The 22,989-nt window shown below is 40.6% G+C and overlaps 1 protein-coding gene across 3 annotated transcripts in view; it reads right to left on the bottom strand.

Annotated features, from left to right (window-relative positions):
• The window catches only part of plrdgb (PITP-less RdgB-like protein), a 67,058-nt gene that overhangs the window by 18,937 nt on the left and 25,132 nt on the right, over positions 1-22,989 (bottom strand). Inside the window, exons 2-7 of one of the 3 annotated variants that reach the window (XM_083564527.1) lie at positions 19,943-20,045; positions 11,003-11,107; positions 6,403-6,473; positions 5,995-6,215; positions 2,891-3,080; positions 1,900-2,022 (exon numbers count right to left, since the gene is read on the bottom strand). In XM_083564527.1, the coding sequence (XP_083420653.1) occupies positions 1,900-2,022; positions 2,891-3,080; positions 5,995-6,215; positions 6,403-6,473; positions 11,003-11,107; positions 19,943-19,973 (741 nt within the window). In that variant the 5' untranslated portion in view covers positions 19,974-20,045. Of the gene's footprint in view, positions 1-1,899; positions 2,023-2,890; positions 3,081-5,994; positions 6,216-6,402; positions 6,474-10,661; positions 10,795-11,002; positions 11,108-19,942; positions 20,046-22,989 lie in introns of those variants that run through there. The other 2 variants (XM_083564526.1, XM_083564528.1) reach the window with 2 other exon arrangements.

Here is a 22,989-nt window from a genome sequence, read left to right as displayed (position 1 = left end):
CCGACTGCTGGGAATCGCTGCTTGGGAAGAAGCTGTTGCCAACTGAGCCACGTGTATGTACCTGCATTGAATGTGAGTCTGCTGAGGGAAGTGCGAGGAAGGGGGGGGGGAGGGTCCAAGAACCAAAATTCATTTCAACCATGATAATTGCTCCAAATTGAGTAGGTAGATTGAAACCGGGGTTTCATCAAGCAAATGACTTCACCTGAAATCATCTTGAAACTTAATTACAGTGATGTCTTTTTGCAATTTTAGCTCAATTATCATCACATACTTCACATCTGCATTTATTTTAGTACCAAAACACTAAATACACTTAAACACTATACACACACTATACACACACTATACACACACTATACACACACTAAACACCCACTAGACACTATATGCACACAATATACACCGACACACCAAATGCACAAACATTATATGAACTTACACTCTACACACACTATTTATACCTACAGATCATATATATATATATATATATATATATATATATATATATATATATATATATATATATATATATATATATATATACACTATGCACACACTATATACATCTACACACTATATACACATACACAGTATACACACACAATATACAGCTGAACACTATACACACACACTATATACATCTACACACTATATTCACCCACACAGTATACACACAATATACAGCTGAACACTATACACACACTATATACCTTTATACACTATATACACCTACACAGTAAACACACACTATATACAGCTGAACACTATACACACACTATATACATCTACACACTCTATACACATACACAGTATACACACACTATATAAATCTACACACTATATTCACCCACACAGTATACACACAATATACAGCTGAACATTATACACACATAATATGTGCATCTACACACTATATACACATACACAGTATTCACACACTATATACAGCTGCCCACTATACACACACTATATACACCTACACAGTATACACACACTTTATACAGCTGAACACTATACACACACACTATATACACCTACATACTATATACACCTACACAGTATACACACACTATATACAGCTGCACACTATTCTTACACTATACACACACTATGAACAGCCGCACACTATACTCACACTATACACACACTATATACACCTACACACTATACTCACACTACATACAGCCTCACACTATACACACACTATATACACCTACACACTATCCACACACTATACACAGCTACACAATATACAGACACTATATACACCTACACACTATATTCACACTATCCACACACTGTATACAGTTACACCCAATATACACCTACACACTATACACACACACTACATACACCTACACACTACACACAGACCTATTTGGATATAGTATATATGTTTTTTACTACCAGTATCATCCAAATACTGCTGGTATGCGTCTTCAATACGAGAAACGTGTTTTTATGATCTAACAGGGCAATGAGGTTTATTTCTATACCCAAAATGTAACGTCTTCAACAGTTCATGCTAGTGTCAGCATTACACCTCTGGAGATGTAATAGAGATGTAAAGACCGCGCTAATGTTCGAGCCCATTCTCTTGTGTTTTATTTATTTTTTTAGCATCATAGCAGATTTTATTAAACTGCCACAAAGATGCAGTTCTCTCCCAAAGGAAAACTTTATTTGAATAAAGACAGGACACAAGGCAACTTGGTAGAACGTATGATTAAAAGGTCAGAGTGCTTTGACTTTTAAAAAGAAGACGAGAGCTTGTCAAAGGCGACAGCTATAACATTAGATAAAGCACAAAACCAGACAGATATGATAAGGTAGAAAGCCGGCGACAGACTTGTGTTTGACAGAGACACAAGTGTGTATTTGTGTGTTTATGTTTACCTTGAGGCTCTCTGTGCTGTAGTTTATAGTGTTTGTCTCGGGACTTCCGTGCCGCTTGTCGCCGCTGAAACACAGCGCATCAAAACAAAGCACTCCACCGACACAGTCAGCCACCAAGCACACCTGAGGTGGGGGTGGGGGGTGACAGAAGAAGAAACATTACACGTTTAAATACATTTGCAATTCATTGTCACACTGCGGGGAACAAGAATGATGCTAACGATACGAGTTCCAGACCTAATATTTTCTTAATTAGCACATTTACGCTGATCTGCTCAGTATTCCATCCGTCATAACGCTCACATGGGCTTTGACTAACATTATACACATAATCCCTCCTCTGCACATGTCCAAACCATCTATATCACACCTCCCCCAACCTGTCTCCAGAACGTCCTACATGCGCTGTCCCTCTAATAAACTCATTTCTAATTCTGTCAGTCGTCGTCACTCCCAACAAACATCTCAACATCTTCAGCTCTGCTACCTCCAGCTCCACCTCCTGTCTTTTACTCAAGGCCACTGTCTCTAAACCATACAACATCTCAGGTCTCACCACAGTCCTATAAACTTTCCCTTTCACTCTCACAGATACTCTTCTATCACAAATCACTCCTGCTATCACTCTTCTCCACCCATTACTTTGCACTGTTGAACCCAGCTACTTAAACTCCTTCACCTTCTCCACCTCCTCTCCCTGCAACCGCACCCCTCCACTCTCCTCCCTCTCATTCACACACATGTACTCTGTCTTACTCCTACTGACTTGCATTTCTTTTCTCTCCAGTGTGCACCTCCACCTATTTAGGCTCTTCTTCACCTGCTTCCTATTCTCTCCACAAATCACAATATCATCCCCAAAACATCATAGTCCACTATGACTCCTGTCTGACCTCAACTGTCAACCGTTAAAATCAGATCAAAAGATTTTTATGGCTGGAAATAAGATCTTAAGTCTTGCCTGGATTAAGAGTTTTTGCAGTGTGGTTACCTGGCCGGTGAAGCCAAACCCCTCAGAAGACTGGAGGAAGTCGTGATACACCTGATTGGCCTGAGCGATCACCATGGCAACAGCGTCCTGGTACTGAGGAGCAGCGATGGCAAGGATGGGCAGAGCGGCCAAGGGCAGGTGATCCACGCTACTGCAAACGCAGCTCTCGTCGTAGCTGTACGGATTTAAACTAGAGAGAACGCAGAAAAGACTGATTTCAAAAAGCTACACTATATTGGGACACCTTAAATTGTGACCAGAGTAGTTGGACAGCTGAAATTTACAGCCATATGTGATTCTTCCCCAAACCGTTAACACAAAATTGGAGGCACACAATTGTATAATATGGATCAAATTCAGTAACATTTTCAAATTCAATTCATTTTTATTAGAAAAATGAAATGTATGGCACTTTCAAAAATGGACATTGTCTCACAGCAGCCTTACTGAGATAAAGCAGTTACAAAGTTGTATAATGTATACGTTTGTTCCTTATAATTTTGTCCCTAATGACTGAGCCAGTGGCGACTCGGGCGAGGAAAACTCTCCGAGATGAGAAAGAAACCTTAAAAGGAACCAGCCTCAAAAGGGAACCCATCCTCATCCTCACCAAATGTCCATTCATCACAGTTCCATCATTTACATTTGTGGCATTTAGCAGACGCCCTTATCCAGAGCGACGTACAAAAGTGCTTTGAGTCTCTGGCAATAAATAACTCTACACTGGTACGCAAGATTACAAACTTAATATAAATATAACTCTTGAATTCTTACAAAGCAAACTTGGGAAGTGCTAATTTAAGTGTTTCTGGAAGAGGAAGGTCTTCAATCGTCACTTGAAGATAGTCTAGGAGAAGTTCATTCCACCACCTCGGTGCCAGAACAGAGAAGAGCCAACAATGTTGAGGTATGCAGTGATAGGCACTTAAACGCCAGTGTCTGCACCCCAGGCCTCCTCACCTACATCAGTGGCTGTGGCTGTCTGAGCTAAAATCTCCACACTCCAAAATCTGGTGGAACAGCCAGTCATCAAGAAGAGTTGAGATTATTATAACAGTAAATAAAGACTAAATGTGGAATGGGAAGTTCAAAAAGATACACATACAGTAATAATCTTATGCTCAGGTGTCCACAAACCTTTGTAAAGAAAGATTCGACTCAAGATGACATTTATTGTCTCAGCTCACTATGAGAAAGAAAAGCTTCTTGGAAAACTGACAAAAAACTGACAGAAATGTTAAGCCGTAGATCTGAGCCTCCACTGGGATAAGACTCAGTGAAGCGAAGAAAAAAAAAAGTGACAGCATCTCTGTCTCCGTGAACTACATTCTTCATTACAGGAGTGGAACTGCAGTATCTCTGCTGTTGTGTTCCACACCAGAGAGTGGTGGTGTGATTAATAATTGACTGCAGTCCCTTGTCAAGACAGTGCAAGAATTCAGCCTAGGCAGCTAAGCACCAATAGAATGTGTAGGGTTTTATTTGTTTCCAGCAGATGTCCCTCTCCTGGAGGTAATTACATTAGTGAAGCATGGCAGAGAAAGTGTGAGGAACAAGAAGCTATGCTTAAAGCTGTGATTTAGTCTGGTTTTCTGGAGAACCAACACAATACAAAATAGTGCGATGATTTATGAAAACGGTGTGTGATCACTAGCTTTTATAGCACAAACAGCCTTCTACACCTCACCATGACATTCAGAGATGTCTATATATAATCTAAAGGAGGGCAGTTTTGGAACCTCCAGACTCGTACCTCCGGGGTCCTGAGTGAAGGTTACTGTCTGCGATGAGTTTTGGATCTTCGCCAAATTGACACTATGGGTTTTATCTCACATCTCAAAAACCTGCAGCTGGGTGAGAGTAAGTGTGTTAATGAGGTGTGAATGTGTATGTGTGTGTGTGTGTGTGTGTGTGTGTGTGTGTGTGTGTGTGTGTGTGTGTGTGTGTGTGTGTGGCACACTGTGATGGACTTCCTACGCTTCGAGCTGTGTTCACTGGTACAACAAATTGTAGCGACAACGCGAAATGGGTGAGGTTAAAATGAATACATTATTATAAAGAAAGTTACGTAGGTGGTGCTGTGATATCAAATAACTGCAGCTCCTCCGATATCTCCTAAGTAACTCAGCATTTTCTTGCATTGTTATATACAATATACGTTCATTTAGGTTTTATCCCTTGTTATAGTGTTACTACAGAGTTATCTACTAGCTTCAACCAGCAGGATAAAGTTCTCTTCAACTGGAGATCACTCAAAGATCCATGAAGTTACTGAGCAACTCAAGAACTTTTGGACTGTGGTTGATGTCAGCAGTCTGCTACAATAATTCAGGACCACAATTTGCATGAACAGTTTTGCCTTTAAGCACCTATCACCGAATACCTCAACAATAATGGAACTGTAATGAATTGACATTCTGTGTCACTTAGATGAGAATGAGTTCTCTCTTGAGTCTGGTTCCTCTTCTTTATTCCATCTCCCTTGCCACTGTCTCGACTTTTAGGAATAAACTTATAAAACTTATAGGCAACATGTAAAATCTTTATCTCTGTAAAGCTGCTTTGAGACAAAGTCCACTGTTAAAAGCACTATAAAAATAGAACTGAAATAAACTGAATGGACAGTCAGTGACTTTTCCTCTGACATGGAGGCCTCCTGAAACTGCTGATCTCCTGTGATTTTCACTCAAAACAGTCCATAGAGACTCTTGCAGTGACATAAAAAAATGTCCTTTCTATGAGAAGAAATGCCTGAGACAGGACAGAGGAAAACAGCAAGAAGAGGAGAAAACCAGGTCTACTGTCATCCTGCCATTTATAAACAGGAGAACAGGAAAGTGACACAATGTAGACAGAAGACAGCAAAAATAAAAAATAGTCTAATTTCCAGAGATCCCAGAGATCTCCAGCCTGCATGATGCAGAGATCACAATCTTATGTTTGATGTAAGCAGAAGCTCTTTATCTTTATTTCACTTTATTTCTTCAACATGACTGACTTATTTGATGCTGCTTTTCCTAAGCAAAAGATGTTTTTTTTTGCGCACTGATTCTATCAAGCTAAGCCTGGTTCATGATTCTTCCTTATGGAAATAAAGAACTCACTGAGAAACGAGCGAGAAGGCTTCAGCACACACAGGAGGGCAGGCCACCAAGCGCACTAGCATGCTGTCTGCCGCTTCCTGGAAGTGAGCACGAGCCACTCGCTCCAACACGGACGCCAGCGTTGCCCCATCTCCTGCCTTCCCACCTGGATCGCCTCCTCCAGAGTCCAGAATGTGACCTCCGTGAACAACTAGGATCAGCAGCTGCGTCCTGCATTTCTTCTGCAATGAAAAAAAGCGAAGCAGAAAAACGGGATCAATGCTGGCAGGTCATTCAAAAACACTTTTGTGAAAAAAAAAAACCGAATCCCATCGTTACTCTAACGTGAGCGCCTGTACCGTGTTATCAGCATCAGCTCAAAAGCCATGCGTGACCTTCCTTCTCAGGAGACGGAATCAGCGCACTTACCTCCATGTCCTCCAGACCATCGACACTGCTCTGTGGTGCACAACGAGGGTGTCTGAGTCTGTACAGGCTTTCTGTGGAATAGAGGAGGAGAAAAAAAAAAAGCCTTGAGCTAAAAGGAAAAGCATTGAAGAAATAACGGTGCTGATTCAAGCTGTCATTTTGGGAACCTGCAAAACAAACAGGAACATAAAAATTCAGGTTTTTGATTTATTTATTTTTTTAAAGCACATTCATGATTATGATCTCAACTCTCGACAATTTTTCCGCTTAACACAGAGACAAATGAATAAGATGCCATTGGGAAACGCTTTAACGGCTGCTAGTAGCCAATTTATGGTCGTATTTGAAACAGATACTTTACACGTCTGCTTCAATCAATAGGTTTCTCAAAATTGACACATTATTAGACTGCAGGTCATTTTGGTGCTATTCTGACCACCATTGCCACGTCTGCCACGAGTTTATCACGGATTGCACGTTAGAACAAAGAGCAAACATGACATGACATACATTTGACAAACCGATGCCGGTGAGACATTTGAGGTGTTTTAAAGGGCACACGCGCTCCAAGGACGGAAGAACATCGCTGTAAAAAAGAGTTTAGTGCCTATAAGTCTATCCCTAGTAAGAAAACCAGTGACGATTGTGGCAAGAAAAAAAAGACCCTGAGATGGTATAAGGAAGAAACCTTGAGAGGAACCAGACTCAAAAACTAACCAATACTTTATCATCCATCTACACTTTATTGCCAAAAGTATTGGGTCACCTGGTCATAAGTATCGCATGGGATTTTTGAGCATCGCATCCCACTTTTAGTCCCAATTTGCTCTTCTAATTCCCTCCACTCTTCTGAGAAGATGTTCCACTAGATTTTGGAGTGTGCTCATCAGCCACAAGTGTGTTATGAAAGGCAGGTACTAATGTAGGTGAGGAGACCTGGGGTGCAGTCAGCGTTCACATTCATCCCAAAGGTGTTCAGTAGGGATGAGATCTATAGCAGCCCACTCAAGATCTTCCTTTTCAAATCATGTAAACCAGATCTTCAAGGAGCACACTTTGTGCACAGGGGCATCGCCATGCTGGAATAGATTTGTGTTTCCCAGTTCAAGTAAATGCAAAATGTTATTATAGTGCATCTAAAGACGTCCTGTACAATTGAGTGCCTCCAGTTTTGTGGTAACAGTTTGGAAAAGAACCACATATAGCAGAAAAGTTCAGGTGACCCAATACTTTCGGAAAATTAGAGTATATATATTCCGAAGGTCTATTCATTATAGTTCTATCATTGTTCAGTGTAAGGTTCAGTGATTGGCAATTAAATGCAAAAGTGTTCATGCAACCTGTGTTACTGAGCCCATAATTACAGTCCAAATTCGTCCCTAAAGTTCTTGAGTTGCTCAGTAACTTCATTGATTTTCAGGCTGTTGAGGTAGAATCATCCTCAGCTTGACATAGTGGTCTCTCACTAACGTACACATTAAACCGTGATTGTTTCTGTGTGTGTGGTGAAAAACATGGCACAGGACAAAGTGAAATAGAAATCCTTTATTTTCTTGACATCATCCCTGAAACTAGAGCTCTGCCATTAGTCTCCTCAAGAGAAATAACGATTCCGATTGTGCGCTGTTTCCTCAGAGCTCCGTTTTTTTTTGCTCCACTCACCTAGTAAATGTTTGATATCGTGTTGGGTGGCAGCGTGGGCCGACATCATCACATGCGTGAATTACAGGCTGCACCTCGAGTTCGCCGATCGTCAGATTAGTAAACGTCATCAGTCACCATGCGAACGGTTCACCGTTGATAACGGCTATGAATGTTTGATGAGCGATTGGGGGGAAAGAAATACACAGCGTCAGGCTAAAACGCTTGTAACGTTTATTGTGGTTTGATCAGCCGACGCAGATCTCGCCCCGGAGGCCCCGCGGGGGTTTTAATGCACCGATCGCTTTTAACTGCTAAAACAAAACAAGTAAGCAATAATGGTGTTCATGAGCAGCAAGAATCGATAGTGTATTACTATCTGAAGCGTTCGGAGAAGAAACCACAGTTTGCATGTTTTTCTTATTTATTTGTAAAAAATAAATTCATTGTGACATTATAACATTACAAATGGTGAAGTGAACAACACTGATGATCTTTTCATCATGGCACCTGTTAGTGGGTGGATGTATTTATTCGGCAGCAAGTGAACATTTGTCCTCAAAGGAAAATGGGCGAGCGTAAGGATTTGAGCGATTTTGAGAAATTGTGACGTCTAGACGTCTGGGTCAGAGAATCTCCAAAACTGCAGCTCTTGTGGGATGTTCCTGGTCTGCAGTGGTCAAAATGTATCAAAAGTGCTCCAAGGAAGGAACAGTGGTGAACCGGCGACAGGGTCGCAGGAGGCCGAGGCTCACTGATGCACGTAGGGAGCAAAGGCTGGACGTGTGATCCGATCCAACAACGAGCTCCTGTAGCTCAAACTGCTGAACATTAAAAAAAAAAAAAGACATTCTATACGATCAAGTGCCTTCAAATTTCTAGCAGCACAAGCAGGAAGGTGGTAGATTAGTGTTTAAGGTGTTGGCCTTTGGCTCTGAAGGTTATGAGTTCAAATCCCAGCCACACCAAGCTGCCGCTCTTGGGCTCCTTAGCAGGGCCTTTAACCCAATAGCTGCTCAAGTCGCTATGAGTGAGAGCGTCTGCCAAATGCCATTAATGTAACGTAATTTTAGGGATTTGAAGAACAGCATGTGATGGCTGTGTGTCCGCTTGCTTTTGGCTACATAGTGCATGTTCTTGATATGTTGCACAAAATGTTTAACCAGGATTGAGCTTTAGAGCTGCAGTGTGACTTGTCGCAAATAACCTTCATTACCGCCGTACATCGCACACTTCCTGTTTATAAAATCAATCTAATCCTTCTTCATAAACAAGGACACAGAAATGTCATTACTATCTACAAGGCGTTCAGTGTGTTCCCTTTCACAGCTCTGTTGCCTGGTAATTGTTTCTAGATCTCTCTCTCAGTTTCATGAAATATTTTACAGTAATATAGAAAAGCCTGTGATTTTTCTATATGAACAAAAGTTTGTGGACACCTGAGCATAAGAACGGTATGTACTTCTTTTTAAACATCCCATTCCACATTCTATTTGCTCTTATAATAAGCTTCACTCTTCTGGGAAGATGTTCGACTAGATTTCTGTGGAGATTTGTGCTCATTCAGCTACAAGGGTGTTAGTAAAGTCAGGTACTGATGTAGAAGGCCTGGGGTGCAGTCAGCATTCACATTCATCTGTTTAATAGGGTTGAGGTCAGAGATCTATAGCACCAGATCTTCCACTCCAACCCATCTTCATGGAGCTGGTTTGGTGCACAGAGGCATTGTGATGCGGGAACAGGTTTGGGTCTCCTAATTCAAGTGAAGGGAAATTTTCATGCTACCAAAACCATCCGAAGACGTCCTATACAATTGTGTGCCTCCAACTTTATGTTTGAGGTGGAGGTTTGGACTTGTTGGTCGTGAGCTTAATCAGAAAGTCACGAGTTCACCACCAAGCTCCCACTTCTGGGCCCTTAGCAAAGGCCCTTAACCATCAACTGCTAAAGTTGTATTAATGGGATAAATGTATGTCGCTCTGGATAAAGGTATCTGCCAAATGCCATGGATGTAAATGCTAAGAGTTTGGGGAAGAAACACAAACAAGGTGGTATGAAATGTTTCGAGACTTGTTTTGTAACACAACAGATTGCAGCACAAGGCTGCACACACAGTCACAGGAAGCACCGACCTTAAGTCAGTGCGCCAAAAGACATCGTCCTGTGTACGACTGGTGCAATTCCGATTACGTGCATTACCACGTCTGTTATTCTGACTACGTGTGCACTCTGTCACATGTGAGTTTCTCGCCGGAAACAACATGATCTCATTTCCGCTCTGTTGTTTAGTCCTTTCACTTTCCCACTGATGAACCTCCATAAAACCCACTTTCCAGAAATAAAATCTCAAATGATAACTGCGGGAAGCGGCTCTCGTTTCTCGGCGTAATCATCCTCGGCGGAATGAGGCTCAGTTAATAATCAGCTCGCGGGCCTATTTACACACAAATACATTTCTCCAAGATGCCACGCGATATTAGCGAAACGCTATACTAATGCAGAGGCTCTGCTGAGGTTCGATGTGACAGAGACAGAGAGAGAGAGAGAGAGAGAGAGAGAGAGAGGGAGAGAGAGAGAGAGAGAGAGAGAGAGAGAGAGAGAGAGAGAGAGACACTCACCCAGACTGAGTCACTGTGCATCCTGCAGAGCTAATAGGGTTTCAGAAAACCGGAGTGGCAATATGGTGATTATCTCACCCATGCAAAATTAGTCACTGTGTGATCTTCTTCCCCTCCCTCCACCTCTATTCAGCCACAGCAGGAGATACCCCAGTCCACACAACTCTCTCACACACACACTGTCACACAACCTTCCCATCTTTAGAAGTCTGAGAATCTTAGCCTTAACCTGAAGTATACGCTCATGCAGTGAATCCTATATCAGCTGTTTATTCTATAATATTCCATTAACTGAAAGTGCAGGTGAAGTGTGTGTTTTGTGTGCGTCTGGGTTCGTGTACCTCGTGAGCGCTCCAGGTGGCCCAGGGTCTCGATTTGCTCCACCAGATCATTCGAGTTCCACTGGCTCATTCCCAGTAGGATAGCTGTCTTTCCCTCCATCACATCTGGCAAACAAGAAGACAAAAAACACATCAAGCTCAATACACATCAAGAGCTTTGGTAAACATTAATATCGGATATCGGAATGAGGGGGAAAAAACATAGAGTTATTACAAACCCATAGAACAGAACACAGAATTCTGCCAGGGAGTCTACAGCAACTCTAATAAACACTCTTTACTATTGTGGTGGGCAGAAAGGGATCTCAAAAGGCCCAAGTCTTAGTGGATGAGCTACAATATGAATGTCCATTTCTTCAGGCGTTCCTAACAAGGTGGACAGCAAGTGCCTGTGTGTTTGATTTTGTATTTTGATTAGTCACTGCAGTATAAATGCAATATAATATAAAACTGCATGTTTTTTCTACTCCACGAAACAGAACATCGAATTTAACGCATAAGCTGCTCAGTCATAGTATAAGCCAGGAGCGATCAGACTCACCCTGCAAAACAAATCCGGTACTGCTTTAACACACGACGCAGGAAAGTGTGATGAACAAGAAAACTGAGCCGAGCTTTATTTCTGAGTATTAAACAATTCTCTCATGCAGTCATTCCAATAGGAGAAAAATCTCAGATCTTACAAACATGATGGAATGCTGGAATGCTGAAATGATGGCATGATGGAAAGCTGAAATGATGGCATGACGGAATGCTGGAATGCTGAAATGATGGCATGATGGAATGATGGAATGATGGAAAGCTGAAATAATAGGATTACATATGAATCCTGATTTACATATGAATGCTGAAACAAGTGAATGCTGGAATGCTAGTATAATAGAACAGGGGATGATGGAATGATGGAATGATTGTAGGAATACTCATATTTTGGGAATGCTTAAAATACACTGTATACATTTGCAAATACATATATTTGGAATGCTGGTTTGCTGGAATGCTAGATTGTTGGGATTCTGAAATGATGGTTTACTGGAATGTTGGAATGATAGAAAGTTAAATTGTGGGGTTGCTATAATGTTGGAATGCGGCAAAAAAAAAAAAAAAAAAAGATGGAAGGACGGGATGATGGAATGCTGAAATAATGGAATGATGACAGGAATAATGGAATGATGGCACACTGGAATTAAGAGATTTTCTCGCCAAAATCGTGAGCCAGAGCTGAAACCTCAGCACATCAATAATTCAAAAACATTTAAACCTAAAGTTTGCGATCAGCTTAGTATTCCATAAGAGTTTTTTTGCCACTCGATTGATGTGTATAATGAATAAATACAAATATGTAATCACTTATAACTAATTAGATAGAGATCTGAGAGACTAAGGATATTGAGACAATGTCAAGACAATAATGTGAGGGAGCCTGGAGCCTATCCCAAAGATCTGGGGAAGACAGCATGGACAAAGTGCCCAGGGAACAATCCCATACACACACATAAATTTACACTCTACGCTACATTTCGGGAATTCCACTCAGGGTACAATGAATGTATTTTTACTGAGGTAGGAAACAGGAGTACATGGAGGAAACATTGAGAAAATGTATCATCCAAGCAAACAAGGTAATCACTAATCCACCATAGTCTGGGATCTGGGAATAATGACTAGATTATAAGAAACATTTCACTTCTGTAAGACAATGATCACTGAAGCTTTGAAGCAGATCTTTAATGGACGTTGTTTGGTCGATCTTATCGAAATGATCTAATATAAACCACTGATCCAATGTACATGAGCATGGCTGAGGGAAAATTTCAGACTAAAGCAAACAAAGCAGTAATACAATTGAAGACGCATAAACCGCACAGGGGGCTGAAAGCGCTGAAAAATCGAGAGCGGGGGCTAAAAATAGCTGCCATGACACCAACAGGGAAAGGAAAGTAGGGTAAAGCCTGAAAAAGAAAGATGAAAAGTAACAGAAATGATCTAATGAAGATGGATGTGTGCGTCGGCATCGGTCTTCACCTCCAGCTGGGAACTAACCAGGCAGTGTGAGAGAATGAAATCTGTTATGTCAAATAGACTCGCAGAAACCCATTTCATTATCATTACACTCGCTCATTAAGCCCTAGCCAGAGGCTACACGGCCCATTCCACAACTGCTGAAACTGCTGGAATGGGGGAAAAAATCGATGTCTGAGATTTGAGTTGTAATAGAGGTGTTGCATGATTAGATAACATCAGTGACAAAAACACGACATGTTGCAGGCTTGTGTATTTCTTTCCTATAAACTGCACACTAGGGCCATTACCTGTTTACAAAAGACGCAGTAAGGTGTGCAGGCATCGTAAAGCAGCAGCAATACCTCTTTTTGAATACACCTGGACATAAGATTGTTGCTTTTCTTTTGAACATTACAATCCACTCTTCTGGGAAGATGTTTCACTAGATTTTGGAGTGTGGAGATTAGTGGAGATTCCCTCAGCCACACAGTCAGTAAAATCAGGCTCTGATGTACAGTACAGACCAAAAGTTTGGACACACCTTCTCATTCAAAGAGTTTTCTTTATTTTCATGACTATGAAAATTGTAGAGTCACACTGAAGGCATCAAGGGCTATTTGACCAAGAAGGAGAGTGATGGGGTGCTGCGCCAGATGACCTGGCCTCCACAGTCACCGGACCTGAACCCAATCGAGATGGTTTAGGGGTGAGCTGGACCGCAGAGTGAAGGCAAAAGGGTCAACAAGTGCCAAGCATCTCTCGGGGAACTCCTTCAAGACTGTTGGAAGACCATTTCAGGTGACTACCTCTTGAAGCTCATCAAGAGAATGCCAAGAGTGTGCAAAGCAGTAATCAAAGCAAAAGGTGGCTACTTTGAAGAACCTAGAATATGACATTTTTCAGTTGTTTCACACTTTTTTGTTATGTATATAATTCCATATATAATTCCACATGTGTTAATTCATAGTTTTGATGCCTTCAGTGTGAATCTACAATTTTCATAGTCATGAAAATCAAGAAAACTCTTTGAATGAGAAGGTGTGTCCAAACTTTTGGTCTGTACTGTAGGTGAGATGAGGAGGCCTGAGCCGCTGTCAGCATTCGAAGTTTTAAAAAATTTAAAATAGGGTTTAAAGCTTTATAGAAGGAAATCTTCCATTCCAACCAATATCTTCATGGGGTTTGCTTTATGCACCTGGAACAGGTTTGGGTCACCTAGTCGAAGGGAATATTTCCTGCTCCCGAATCCAAAGACACCCTGTACAATTGTGTGCCTCCCACTTTGTGTAACAGATTGAGGAAGAAGCACATATGGCTGGAAAAGTCAGGTGTCCTGATACTTTTGTCCATATATCGTGTATGTCATATCGCAACAATTGCAAAAATAGCAACAAGTATTGACTAAAACAATTTAATAAATGTACACCGGATCTGAGCAACAAATTGCTCTGCAAAATATCACGTTTTAGCAAATTTCAGGAAAAATCCAGAATATGGACAAATTGGTCTAATATGTAATGGCCATTACTGATTATGAGATTATTCGAAAAGAAAATATACATTTGTTCAAAATTTTTAACATCGTTTTTTATTCAGAAAATGCAGCTTGTGATTATTACCACCAGTAGCAAATCCCCTCGAGAGCTAAGGCAAGATGCAGAGGAGGTTCACATAAGCCTGTGATGTCATTTGTGTTTTATATAATTTTATATCCCAGCATTAAAGATGTATGGCTTGTGTGTATGTGTGTGTGTGTCAGCGTTATCATTCTGATGGAGCACTTCCTGTTAGCGATTGGCTAAAGCCAGACGAGGTGGCCAAGTTAAACACTCTCACAGGATTTTAATTACGCAGTTCACACAGACACACAGGGACGGAAACAAACAGCCTAAACAAGCACTCGTGACTTGGAACTAGCTGGAGTTTCTGCGTAATTATATTTATTTTATTGCCTATATATACCCAGTGCTTGTCAGTTTGGAAACACTTTTATGCTTTTTAAGAGACACATGCTTAATGTTTTAATACAACAAACGAGGTAATGTAATAAGATGATTATGTAACAAGATTACTTTGGTCAAACAAATATATCAATTTACAGATGCAGGACTAAAATTTTAATGAAAAATCCTCCTTTAGCATGAAGATCAGCTTTCAGACAGTTTGTTTCTCCAAACATTCGGCCGAAATACTTTGCCGTGCCTCTTTCTTAAAAGATGTTCTCCACTATGTTGGAGTTTTCTTTCTTGTGATCCAGTTCCTCACCAAAGCAGTTCAGTAGGATTTAGGTGCGGTGACTGGGCAGGTCATTCCATGATAGATATCACTCCAGATTACTGTTTGTTCTCTAAATATCGCTTTTAGAGCTCGGACGTACGCTTTGGCTCATTGTCTTGTTGTACGGTGAAGGCGTTTCCAATGAGCCACAGTCCAGACGGAATTGCATGGTGTTAAATTATGGAATGGTTGCCACTTTGGTTCAGTATTCCTTCCTGGAACAATCCTCCAATCTTCCCTGCTCCAAAACAACCCCAAACCATTAAACTGTTTCATCACATCATCTCTCCTTCCTGTTAACAATCTTAAAAAAGTTCTTCTGTTCGAGACAAAAATGTCAAATATGGACTCATCTGTCCATAGAACTTTCTTTTACTTATTTACTGTCCAATTACTGTGTGTTTTTGCCTTTTACTGAGTGTGTGGCGTGTCTCATCTGCCTTAATCTTAATGGGAGCCTAACAAACACTGAAAGAGGTACGTTGGGGCAGGAATCGCACTTTGCTCAACTTACTCTATATACATTACTGTTACAATTCAAATAAAAACAAGTTAAATATACAAATCAATTAGGGGCGGGGCCTTTTAGTCTTTCAGTTAAATCAATACTAATCATTCAGTGCAGTTTTCTGGCATCCTTTCTCACTTTTGGGAGAAACCCAGTTTTTAAAATGCTAAAACTTTTTCCTTGATTGAATAAATGAGTCTAAATAAGAACTTCATTCTGGTTCCCTTCAGGAAAATGTCTAGTTGTTTTTTTTATTTGATGCAAAAATGTATATGCAGAAAAGACTGGGTATAACAGAAAAAAATCATAACCCTTTGTTTTAAAAACCTGTGTTATACCCAAGTGTCTTCATCTTCCCATTCAATGCTCACAATGTAGTTGCTGTAAATTCAACAGCTTTGAAACAACGAGCCGTTTCTATCCACGTGTGTTCCATGGCACGAGGTTATCGATCCCGGCGAGCGCCTCGGCTACGGCAACAGTCACTCTGAATATTTATAACGTCTGAGAGAAAGAATGACGATGATAGCGAATGACAGAATGACAGAGACAAGCAGCAAAATAAACAAACAACAAAAAAAAACATGCTAACAGAGAGAACAATGAGGCCCAGTGTGACATCAAAGAGAGAAGGAGAGAAGAAAAACAAACCAAAAATAAATCTCCTGACAGACGCAAACAGACGCAGAATACTAATGCTTCAATATCTAACATTCTGGAAGCATAATATTCGTTTCATTATTCTTACACAGTAGAACACCAAACTAATATTTACACATTCGCACAAAACCTTCACACGTCTGAATAAACAATCAAAATCCACACTGAATTTGTAATGTTTTAAATGGTTATAATGGGAATGGCACTGGTTTTAATAGAAATGTATTGCTTATAATGGTGTGTCCCCTGGTGGTCTAGTGGTTAAGATGCAGCGCTCCCACCGCTGCGACCCGGGTTCGATTCCCGGTCAGGGAACCATCCCCAGCCACTCTTAGTGCCGGTCCCAAGCCCGGATAAATTGGGGAGGGTTGCGTTAGGAAGGGCATCCAGCGTAAAACATGTGCCAAATCAAACGTGCGGAGGATCCGCTGTGGCGACCCCTAACGGGAGAAGCCGAAAAGAAAGTAAGTAAGTAAGTATTGCTTATAATGGTGTAACTCTGTACTACGGGTAATATATTGTGTCTGATACTATTTAGGACCAAAACAAACCTGTGGAGGCTCGTAGCTCACATGTGAGATGTGGTTGCTGAGTGAATAGGATGATGGATGTCTGATCAGGAGGTCATGGGTTCAAATCCCAGCACTGCCACTGTTGGGTTCTTGAGTTAAGATAACTGTAAGCAAGTAAGGATATCTGCCAAATTCCATAAATGTAAATGTTGGTATCTACTAAACAACAATATAGATACCAATGGACACAGCATCATTAAGCCTCCAGACTCCATGATGCGCATATCCGGCTTTTAAAAGCGTCTGTGTGGAAACATAGCAAAGTTTCAGTTTGGTGTCCTGATGATTTACATAATTTAAAATACCATGATTACTTTTACAAGAACATTTTGTCTTCAGTCTCTATGTTGAGTTTGGTAATAATAATAATAAACAAACTAATAATAAACATATATTTGCATTAAAGCATCAATATTTTTCCATGCCCATGTTAGAGTATTCAAAACTTGAAAAGTATTTTTTACGACACATTTAGAACAGATAAAAATGTGTGATTCAGTTGTGATTAATAATGAGTTAACTTATTTTAATGTAATCGCGATTAAATATTTATAATTATATATATATATATATATATATATATATATATATATATATATATATATATATATACACATGCACCCGCACATTTCTACACTGCCCAGAATCTTTTTATTTATTTGTTGTCCTCGCGCAACAGCTTCTGCACATTTTTTACTACCATAGTCTATTTATATTTCAGTACATATATTTACATATTTATATTACATGCTGTACATATATTTGCATATTTATCTGCACTTGTAAATGAGCTAAATTGCTACTATTAACACTTCTGGTAGATGCTAAACTGCATGACATTGTTGTGTATCTGTGATATGCAGTGAAAAAAGTTGTGTCTTTCTATTAGAGCTTTAGTAACACTGGTTTATTTGGTTTGATAGTTGATAAATTTCTGATGCACACAAACTTACTACCTACTGGAATCAGTCTGGAAATGGGTATAACAGTTAGCAGCCTTTGGTTTTAATGGTACTTGAAGTGGAAACCATTAGAATTTCTGTGTTATTTCCAGCAGAGGAATTTAGTGTTTCTGTGTAGAAACTGTTTTAAACCCGATTTGCTGGTATAATACATTTACCTTCATGGTTTTTGGCAGATGCCCTTATCCAGAGTGACTCTTATTTTAGTTATACAGCTGAGCAATCGATGGTTAAGATCCTTGCTCAAGGAGCAGTGGGAGCTTTGATGGTGCTGGGATTTAGTCCCATGACCTTCTGATCAGCAGTCTAACATCTTATCCTCTGAGCTATCCCGTCCCATCAAGGCGGGTGTCCAAAAACTTTTGGTCATATTTAAATTTAAAACATTTGCCACATGCTTTCTTACTCCACTTACAATTATCTTCTAATCTATCTGTAATAACCTCCACTCTTCAGAATAGTGACGGGGGATACGGTTTTTGCCTTTTGTGGAGGTTTCTGCACTACATTCACATTCCCCGATGTTATCATGCTACTGCTGGAAGCTGTCCCATACCTTCAATGAGCCCATTTATCATTAGGCTCTCACAGGCACGAAGCGCTCGCTTCCTCAACTGTTTATTTTCCCACAACCTGTCTGAACCTGCCAAAAGTTACCATTAGGACACATTCCGTACCCTTGCTTGATAATTAAACATTTCATCAACATTTTTTATGACTTTCAAGGCAAAGCTTAGGTATTAAACTATTTCTGGCTCATAATTCAAAGGCATAAATCTTTAGCTTCATCTGTTATACGCCTGCTCGCTCGCGTCGTAGTCCAAAGTTTCTGATGTAATATTATTGCGGGTTGACTCTGGGGAGCGGATGAAATATTGCTCCTTCCTCCTTAAATTAGATTTTTCCTAATCAAAAAAACAAAGAAAGAAATACTGAGGCAGCACGTCGCATTACAGTGGCAAGCGTTGGTGTTCTGCGCTGAACCATGCTGCGTGTAGCTAAGCTAGCTAATATTGCTTCGCTAGAACAAACACGCTCAATACAGAGTAAAAACTAAACATCCATTCCACATGTGGTGACAATACTGTTGAAATCAGGATTACATGTAGTTTAAGATCCACATAAACAATTCACAATCTCTAAATATGTTTATTGACTTGAAACTATCATCACTGCATGAATCAGAAGCCCAGGCTGGAGAGAAATCAGGCCTGGAATCAAAAGCAATCTCCATATTTGTTTAATGAGGACTCGCAGTGCAATTGTGCCTCGTTCCACAAAATCTTTTTATTTCTAAAAGACAGAAAATTTACACTGCTCTTTTGTATCACATATAAATTTTGGTATACGCTCTTATCCGGGGCAACTTACAATTATCTCATCTATGCAACTGAGCAGTTAAGGGCCACGCTCAGGGGCCCAGCAGTGGCAGTTTGGTGATTCTTGGATTTAAACTCATGAGTCTTTAATCAAAAGTCCAACATCTTCACCACTGCGCTGCCACCCCCTGCTTCAGTTGTGATCCCGTGTTGAAAAAGTGTTCATTATGATACGTCTCGCATCAGTAACATTGCATTTTATTCGATCAGATGCTCCATCAAGACCAGCGTTACACTCTCAGAGATCAGATATCCAGTGCAATCTGGATAAATATGGATTTGAATTAAGGACTCGTAATATTAGAGAGAGAGAGAGAGAGAGAGAGAGAGAGAGAGAGAGAGAGAGAGAGAGAGAGAGAGAGAGAGAAAGCACAATACTCTGGTCCAGCTGTGGCACCAAATGTTGAATGTTTAAATTCGTTTTATCTGAACGACATCTTCTCAAACACACACCAAGAGACACAATGAGAGACACAATGAGACACTCAGAGCTTGAGGGCTGTTCAGAAACAAGGCGAGGACAAATGAACGGTCGGATCAGTATGTTAAATAATACAACGCATTATGAATCATATCACCTCTCACCTCTAGCGTCGAAAAACTCCTCATCCGAGCTGTCCATGGACTCCTGCACGATGTTCTGCAGCCTCCAATGGGACGCACTGAATTTTCTGGTCACATCTAGGAAACAAAAAAACGTAGAAAATGCAATAGACTTTATATAAAATTATATATTCCCTTCAACTGCACATAAAAATGTAACTGCTATATAAAAATTAATGTCCAAAACTGTAAAATGAAGGGACAACAAGTGGTCACACCGTTACAGTGTTTAGAAGAGGAGGGGAGAGGGGAATGACAGGATCGGCTGTGCAGTCAGGGACTGCTTGGTGGCAGGAGCAATTGCGAACGTCGTCCACATAAATACAGAGCTGAAAAAACGCGTTTTGGTTTTACAACGCCCTTCGTCTACCCTGGCATTTTGGAACACCTTTATACACCCGTATCCTGCGCATGCATAAAAACCTAAGAAGCTTCTATCGAACTCATTTCTGTCAGACACGTATTGACTTTCTGTATCTTTGAATGATTCAGCGAAGTCGCGGAAAAATCATGGAAAAGTCGGGAGCGCAGTAGCTTAGTGGTTAATGCATGGATTTGGTGCTGAAGTTCATGAGTTCAAATCTTAGCCACACCAAGCTGCACCAAGGTGTCTCAAGGCCCTCAACCCTCTACTGCATAGGTTTATCTACCAAATGCTGTTAATTAAATATAAATACACTGTATGGACAAAATTATTGGGACACCTGACTTTTCCAGGAATATGTTGTTCTTCCCCAAACTGTAACCAGATTTGGCACACAAATGCATTGAATGTGGTAGCATGAAACCCTCCATTCAAACTAGGAGATCCAAACCTGTTCCAGCAGGACGATGCCCCTGTACACAAAATCGGATCCATGAATATATGGGATGGAATGAAAGATCTCCTGCTATAGAGCGCTGACCTCAACCCTATTATACATCAGTACCTGATTTACTAACATCCTTGTGGCTTAATGTCCACAAGCAAACTCCAAAATCCTGTGGAACATCTTCCCAGAAGATTGGAGGTTATTTTAAGTGTGCGTGGTGATTACATGTTGGATGCTCAAAAATAAGCACATACCAACCATAGCAAACTTTTGTCCATGTAGTGTATATGTCCTAATTATGGTATAGGCGACAAGTTAATCGGTCATGTGACGTGCAGGATAATGGGTAATGTAGTCCGTAGCCATAATCCTGAAATGTATTCTGTTTCATTCCTTAAACCCGAGAGGGGAAGCCTTTCCCCGCACTCTGATTCTGTACGGAAACTCAGTCGCAAACCGAGTGCCACTGTGAAGCAGAGCGTGACTAATTAGAGCGTAAAAAAAAAAAGAAAAACTCTCTGCTGTCGGTGGGGTGGATTCGGCTAAGCTCTGAATAAGCCTTGCAAAGACCCCACTCCATTTATGCCTTATTGTTCCCTACCGCTTTGTAGATAGGGCACATTTTCTCCTGGTAGTTCTTAAATAAAAAACAAGTGCTCCCGCTGGCAGGCGCATTAGCTGCCGAGAGGAGAAAAAGCAATGAAGCTCTGTCAGGAAAAAAATATCCAATAATGATTTATGCAATGCAAAAGAATTATTAAAAAATGCCTTTGTTGATTAATGGTCAGGGGTTTTGGATTTCGAACAAGACCCACGGCTTATCTTTATAAATCTAGTAGGTTTTTTCACTTTATCAAGTGTAGCTACGTTCTAATGATTCATGTTTGGGACGCAGGTGGTCATTTCCTTTCCACTGAGCACACTGACCTCCATCATTGATTAAATCTCAAAGGAATGAAAGAGTTTGGAGGTTTTTTTCTTCTTCTGGAGACCGGAAGACTTCTGACTCACTGGTTATGACTCAGTGACTCACTGGATTGTGACTTCACTGACTCACTGACTATGTTCTGTTAACGATAATAGATATCATTGCTATGATACACAATCATTCACTAATTGTGACTTTTTTGACTCACCGACTGAGGCCACTGACTAATGGGTATAATTTCACTGACACACTGGTTGTAAATTCACTGACTTACTGGTTGTGGATTGACTAACTCACTGACTTACTAATTATGACTTCACTGACCCTGGTTATGACTTAATTGACTCACTGACATTGGTTTATTGACCTAACTGACTTATTGGTTAGGACTTAACTGACTCACTGGTTAAGACTTAAATGATTCAATGACTCACTGGTTATGACTTCTCTGACTCAATGGTTATTATTTAAAAAACTCATTGACTCACTGGTTGTGACTTCACTGACTCACTAGTTAGGACTTCACTGACTCACTGGCTATGAATTATGTGACTCACTGACTCTCTGGTTATGACTTAAACGATTCTCTGACTCACTGGTGTTGACTTAACTGATTTACTGACTCACTGGTTGTAACTTCACTGACAGTTGTTTGCACCAGAATCCACTCGAGCCCTCGTCTTTTCTCTTCCCGCCTCCACGGCTGATGAAGGACCATTTTCTGTTCTGTAATTTGACAGTCCCGGTGTTGTACTTTATCACTGAGACGATCCTCAACGCTTCTCCCAGCTTGCAAAATAGAAGATGTCCAAACATTGTTTTCAGACATCTTTTGTAAAACGTTGGAGCTTAAGTTTAGAATTAGAACATCTCCTCCTGATTTTCACTTCCCTCCCAGCTTGCCAACACACCCCACCTAGCTGGTCTGCACTCTGGCTCTGAAAAATGCCTGCCAATAAACCCAAACATTAACAGAGCTGGGATTTGTAACGGCCGTCAGCTGGGCTTATGACGAAATAACGGCCGCCGAGAGAGCCCCGGGGCGGAGTGCGATCTCAATGCAGCACATTTCACACAATAACTCACTCTTAAGAGGACGGCCGACTCAAATAGACGTGTTAATAAATGGGTATAAAATACACTGCATTCGTCTCGATCAACACAGGAATCTGGAGCAGAGTTATTATTCCCACCGCAAACTAGATTATTGTCCACTATTCGGGAAAAGGTTTGCGTTCAAAAATTTGAGTTTGTAGTGTTTGTTTAAAGATCATAATTTCAG

Source organism: Silurus aristotelis (genome assembly GCF_946808225.1).
Source record: "Silurus aristotelis genome assembly, chromosome: 16".
NCBI lineage: Eukaryota > Metazoa > Chordata > Actinopteri > Siluriformes > Siluridae > Silurus > Silurus aristotelis.
Note: the sequence above shows the minus strand (reverse complement) of the source record. Positions and strands in the feature narration are given on the sequence as shown.